Consider the following 6,000-nt stretch of genomic DNA (forward strand, 5'->3'; position numbering starts at 1 on the left):
CACCCCTATCATCTGTCCTTTGACAGTGGGTGCCTTGCTCAGTATTCCCACAGTACCCAGCACACAATCTACAACAGTTCTCTTATGCTTCTCCTGCAAACACTTCATAGAATATGCCTGTAAGAGATGGCTGTTGATGACTGGACTCAAATAGGCTCAGGTCAGGAGGCCATGTCTGACCTAGGTCCTCTGCACTTATGTTATGGCTGAATAGCCCGGTGTTCTTCAGGACTCCTAACAGTGGGAGCAGGGGTGTCTCGACTCTTTCCTGTCTTTGCGACCCCCTTTCCTCCTATTGGGTTTCCTTGTGCAGCCGTGGTGGGAGAACATGTGTCTGGTCCTATTGTAACTTCTTATGGTGTGTAACTTCTTGGTTGATGTCCCTGGGAGGCTGCTCGTTTCTGAGGGGAGGGGAGAGGGAGTGACTCTGGGGGAAAGGGGAGGTTGAGAGAAGATACTGGGGGAAGGGAGGGAGGGTAAGGTGCAGTTGGGATGTAATATATGAGAGAATAAATAAAAAGGAAAATAATAAAATATACTTAATATCTCTACAAAAGAGAAACAGCTATTGAACAACATAAGTAATGGACAAACTGGTGTTCAGTAAGTGAATGTCAAGTGTGCTGTTTCAACAATATCAAAGCTATTCAGTGAAAAGAATCAAGTTAGCAGTAGAAGAGGAAAAGTACTAAGGGAATAAGACAAGCTTCTCTGGACTAAGAAGACTCCCAACACAAAAACAAAGATTATGATCAAAGTAGGGGAAGATATTTTAACTTGTACTACAGGGCACGAGTGGTTGCTGAAAATCCGTAACAGATTTTATATGTAAGTTCACTGGACAGAAGAACCTCAAATATACTAAAAACTCTGAATTTCACTCATAATAAGAGGACTGGAAGTTAAACCCACAGCCAGAAATAAATTTCTTCACTTAAAATGGCAGCATCCAGAAATCTTCCCAACACACTTAGGCAAGTGTACAAGACACACTCAGATGCTATTCCTGGGAAGCAAAAGGGAAGCCTTCTGCCCACTAGGTAGCAATCAGACACTGACACAGTTGGGGCTATTTTAATCTGTGACTCAGCAAACAAACTCATAGACTATGGTGCAAACTGAGCACATACAGGTTAAACTGGGTTATTGTCCCAGTTCTTATTTTGTGTTGAGACAAGGACTCACTGTGTAGCTATGGTTGGCCTAGAACTCACAGATCTGCCTGCCTCTGCTGGGCTTCAAAGTGTGCGCCACAGCATCCACCCACTCCCATTGCTTACTGATAAGCACAAGCCTTTAAATATAAAAATGTTACGTGAAAAGTCCAAACACAGAAGTATAAACAGAATGATAATTCTCAGGTAAAAGTCAAGAGACCACATAGCCAAAGCTATGTATACCTGCAAAAGAAATCCTGGCAAATATATAATAATTATTTAATAAAATAAACAACAGACAATGAAGAACTGTCACTGAGGAAAGAGGTGATGATATGAATAACTGTAGTTTCTGAAAGCTAGCACCTCCGGAAACCCTGCAGGATGGGGTGTTCCCTCTGATCTGAGGAAACTGAGACGAGAGTTTGGGCCCATGAGGCAGGCAAGCAGAACGATCCAGAATTCAGAAAGCAGTTGTGCAAACGAGCACCAGAACACACACAGGGATCCCTTTGCCACTAATGTGGGTTACAAACATGTTTATCCTTCAAGTGATCCTTCTAAAAACATGAACCTGCTTGGTCAACCCCATAGCAACAAGGAGCCCCTTACCTGGGAAAGGCACAAAGGCATGGCGCATGCTCACTGAAAATGGCACCCCTTTATCTGAGGCCTTCTCCATCAGTGTTCCGTGCCCAGGATGCAGGCCATACACCTTCTTATTTTGCCCTCTGTAGTATGAATAAAATCATCAGCTAGAATATGACAAATCTCAGATACATGCAAGGTCTGATTTCCAATAAAAATAGTATTTCTATCTAAAAAACCTAAATAATCTAACCTGAAACCCACTTTAAGTTTAAGACATTAGACCCCTGTTAGCAAACATGGAGCCACTTCTGTAATCATGTCCCCATAAACTGCTTCTGAGATGCCCCACCCCCATTTAACTGCACAAATCTCGAACCAGACCTAATGTAAACTATCTGGCTGCTTCCTCTTATCAAGTGCATGTGGGGGCAGGGAACACTGCCGGCATGGCTAGCCCCTGCATTTCCACATCTGACAAATCACACCGTGGTGGTAGCATTAACTCTAGTGCAGGTGTGCTACCCTTACCATCAACCAGCTTCATCCGTCATAGGATTTGAAATGGATGACGTCTAGAACGAAAATGGTCTTTCTGGAATATAAACCACTGCACTGTTTTACACAACAGGATCTTTAGAGCATCACACTCTTGAAAGAATAATGTCAATATAGAGAAATGAAGCTTACATGGCCATCGGAAGCCGGCCTCTACCTGGAGCTTGAGAAGGTGGGCTCTCCCTTACTAGTGTTGGCATTTTAATTTCAAAATCTCTTGGCACATTCTGGATATTGGGTTCTGTAAAGGTTATTCGTCCTAAAAATCAAGAAGAAAAAAAAATTAGAAAAACCAACCTGACAATCACCAACTGATAGCTTTTGTAACTCAGAATGATCTTTTGGCAATCCAGCTGGGATTGTAAAAGCACTTGCTTCCTAGCCTGACAACTCAAGGTAAATCTCCAGATTCCACACAGTAGGAGACAACTGGTTCTCACAGTTGTCCGCTTACTCCTACAAATGTGACATGAGGCAAATGAATGCATAATGCACACACTCACAATAAATAAACCTAATAAAAAGATCTTAAAAGCATACTCAACAATGCTAGGCTGGGGTTATGTTTCAAGTTTTTTGCATTTTCACAGATTAACAGTGAAGCACAGATAACAGTAAGCAGAAGTCCTTCTGAAAGTCATCAGCTCCAATAGTGTGCTCTTCATTCAGCTAGTTCTCTAGAAACAATGTGCTGACAGGAACACCCTGGTAAACGGAGCAACGCCTGTCACAGAATGAACAAGGGAGCATGAAGGTGGGAACAGACACACTAAGTAGCCAACCTCAGCAGACATGGCTGCTAGCGCCTAGCAGCTGGGGTCAGGGCACAAGACAGAACACCTGGGACAGAGCAGGTGGACACTGACAAGGACAGCTGGGACCAATTAGAGGCAGCCATGGGACCATAGTTTCAGCCTCACCAAAGCGCCATCATCCAAGAGTCAGCAACAGCACTGACACAGTAGGAAACTAGATCAGATATCAATTTTCTGGTTAGAAATTTTCTAGGTAGAAACTACTTTAAAAATAGTTTCTCTAAAATAACTTGGTGTGACTCTAACCAAACAAGTGAAAATCTACACAAAAAGAACTTCAAGTCTCTGAAGAAAGAAATTGAAGAAGACCTCAGAAGATGGAAAGCTCTCCCATGCTCATGGATCAGCAAGATTAACAAGTAAAAATGGCCACCTTACCAAAAGCAATCTACACATTCAAATGCAATCCCCATCAAAATTCCAACTCAATTCTTCAGAGATAGAAAGAGTAATTCTCAAATTCATTTGCAACAACAAAAAACACAGCATAGTGAAAACTATTCTTAACAATAAAATAACTTTTGGGACAATCACCATCCCTTACCTCAAGCTCTGCTACAGAGGAATAGTGATAAAAACTGCATGGTATTGGTACAGAGACAGGCAGGAAGATCAACAGAATAGAAATGAAGACCCAGAAATGAACCCACACACCTATGGTCACTTGATCTTTGACAAAGAACCTAAAACCATCCAGTGGAAAAAAGACAGCATATTCAATAAATGCTGCTGGCTTAAATGGCTGTTTGCATGCAGAAAAATGCAAATTGACTCATTCTTATCTCCTTGTACAAAGCTCATGTCCAAGTGGATCAAAAACCTCCACAAAAAAACAGATACACTGAATCTATTCTAATAGATTCTAATAGAGAAATTGGGAAAGAACCTCAAACACATCAGCACAGGGGGAAATTTCCTGAACAGAATACCAATGGCCCAGGCTCTAAGATCAACTATAGAAAAATGGGATCTAATAAAATCACAAGGCTTCTGTAATGCAAAGGACACTGTCAATGGGACAAAACAGCAATCTACAGATTGGGAAAAGATCTTTACCAACCCTGCATCTGATAGAAAGCTAATATTCAATATATACAAAGAACTCAAGAAGTTAAGACTCCAGAGAACCAAATAAACCTATTAAAAAAATGAGGAACAGAGCTAATCAGAGAATTCTCAAATGAGGAATCTCAAATGGCCAAGAAGCACCTAAAGATATGTTCAATATCCTTAGTCATCTGGGAAATGCAAATCAAAATGACCCTGAAATTCTACTTCACACCATTCAGAATGGCAAAGATCAAACACTCAGGTGACAGCAGATGCTGGTGAGGATGTGGAGAAAGAAGAACCCTTCTCCATTGCTGGTAGGATTGTAAGCTGGTACAACCACTCTGGAAATCAGTCTAGCAGTTTCTCAGAAAATTGGACATAGTACTATGTGAGGATCCAGCTATACCACTCCTGGGCATATACTCAGAAGATATTCCATCATATAACAAGGACACATACTCTACTACATTCATAGAAGCCTTATTTATAATATCCAGAAGCTGAACAGAATTCAGATGTCCTTCAACAGAGGAATGGATAAAGAAAATGTGATACATTTACACAAGCTATTAAAACAATGACTTTATGAAATTTGCAGACAAATGGATGGAACTTGAAAATATCATCCTGAGTAAGTAACTCAGTTACAAAAGAACACAAATGGTATGCACTCACTGATAAATGGATATTAGGAAAAAGCCTCAGAATACCCACAATACAACTCAAAGACCATATGAAGCTCAAGAAGAAGGAAGACCAAAAGTGTGGATGCTTCAGTCCTACTTAGAAGGCTAACAAAATAATCACAGGAGGTAGAGGGTTGGAGGGACTGGGGAGGATAGGGGGGCAGGATCAAGTGTGGGAGGAATGGGGGAGATGTACAGAGGGTCAGGAAATTGAACAGAGGTGTGTAGCAATGGGGGTACTGGGTGATAAGTAGCTGGGGGTAGACAACAGAAAGTCCCAGATGCCAGGAAAGCAAGAGGCTCCCAGTACCCAACAGGGATGACAGCTGAAATACCCAACAAAGGGGAGAGAGAACCTGTAGAGACCATATCCAGAGGTTAGGCATAGCTCCTGGTTGAGGGATGGGGCCACCCACCCTTCTCAAAAATTTTAACTCAGAATTTCTCCTGTCTAAAGGAAATACAGGGATAAAGAGTGGAGCAGAGACTGAAGGAAAGGCCATCCAGAGACTGCTCCACCTGGGGATCCATTGCATATGCAGCCACCAAACCCAGACATTATTGCTGATGCCAAGAAGTGCTTACTGACAGGAGAAAATATAGCTGTCTCCTGAGAGGCTCTGCCAGAGCTTTACCAATACAGATGCGGATGCTTGCAGCCAACCATCGGGTTAAGCATGGGGACCCCAATTGGAGGAATTAGGCAAAGGACTGAAGGAGCTGAAAGGGTTTGCAACCCCATAGGAAGAACAACAATATCAACCAACCAGACCCCCCTAAGCTCCCAGGGACTAAACTGCCAACCAAGGAGTACACATGGAGGGACCCATGGCTCCAGCTGCATATGTAGCAGAGGATGGCCTTATCTGCCATCAATGGGAGTGGAGGCCCTTGGTCCTGTGAAGTCTCAATGCCCAGTGTAGGGGAGTGCTAGGGTGGTGAGACGGGAGGAGTGGGTGGGTGGAGAAGCACCCTCAGAGAGGCTGGGAGGAGGGGAGGATGGGATAAGGGGTTTGCAGAGGGTAAACTTGGAAGGGGGATAGCATTTGAAATGTAAATAAATAAAATAACCAATAAAAAATTTAAAAAAGGAAAGGAAAGGAAAGGAAAGGAAAGGAAAGGAAAGGAAAGGAAAGGAAAGGA

The 6,000-nt window shown here is 42.5% G+C and overlaps 1 protein-coding gene across 2 annotated transcripts in view; it reads right to left on the bottom strand.

The window, feature by feature from the left end:
* The window catches only part of Polq (DNA polymerase theta), an 89,437-nt gene that overhangs the window by 10,898 nt on the left and 72,539 nt on the right, over window positions 1-6,000 (bottom strand). For both annotated transcript variants that reach the window (XM_028752254.1, XM_028752253.1), the window contains 2 exons: window positions 2,436-2,562; window positions 1,770-1,888 (listed from right to left, as the gene is read on the bottom strand). In XM_028752254.1, coding sequence (XP_028608087.1) covers window positions 1,770-1,888; window positions 2,436-2,562 — 246 coding nt within the window. The remainder of the gene's footprint in view (window positions 1-1,769; window positions 1,889-2,435; window positions 2,563-6,000) is intronic.

Source organism: Grammomys surdaster, unplaced genomic scaffold (genome assembly GCF_004785775.1).
Source record: "Grammomys surdaster isolate TR1022 unplaced genomic scaffold, NIH_TR_1.0 125889, whole genome shotgun sequence".
NCBI classification, from domain to species: domain Eukaryota; kingdom Metazoa; phylum Chordata; class Mammalia; order Rodentia; family Muridae; genus Grammomys; species Grammomys surdaster.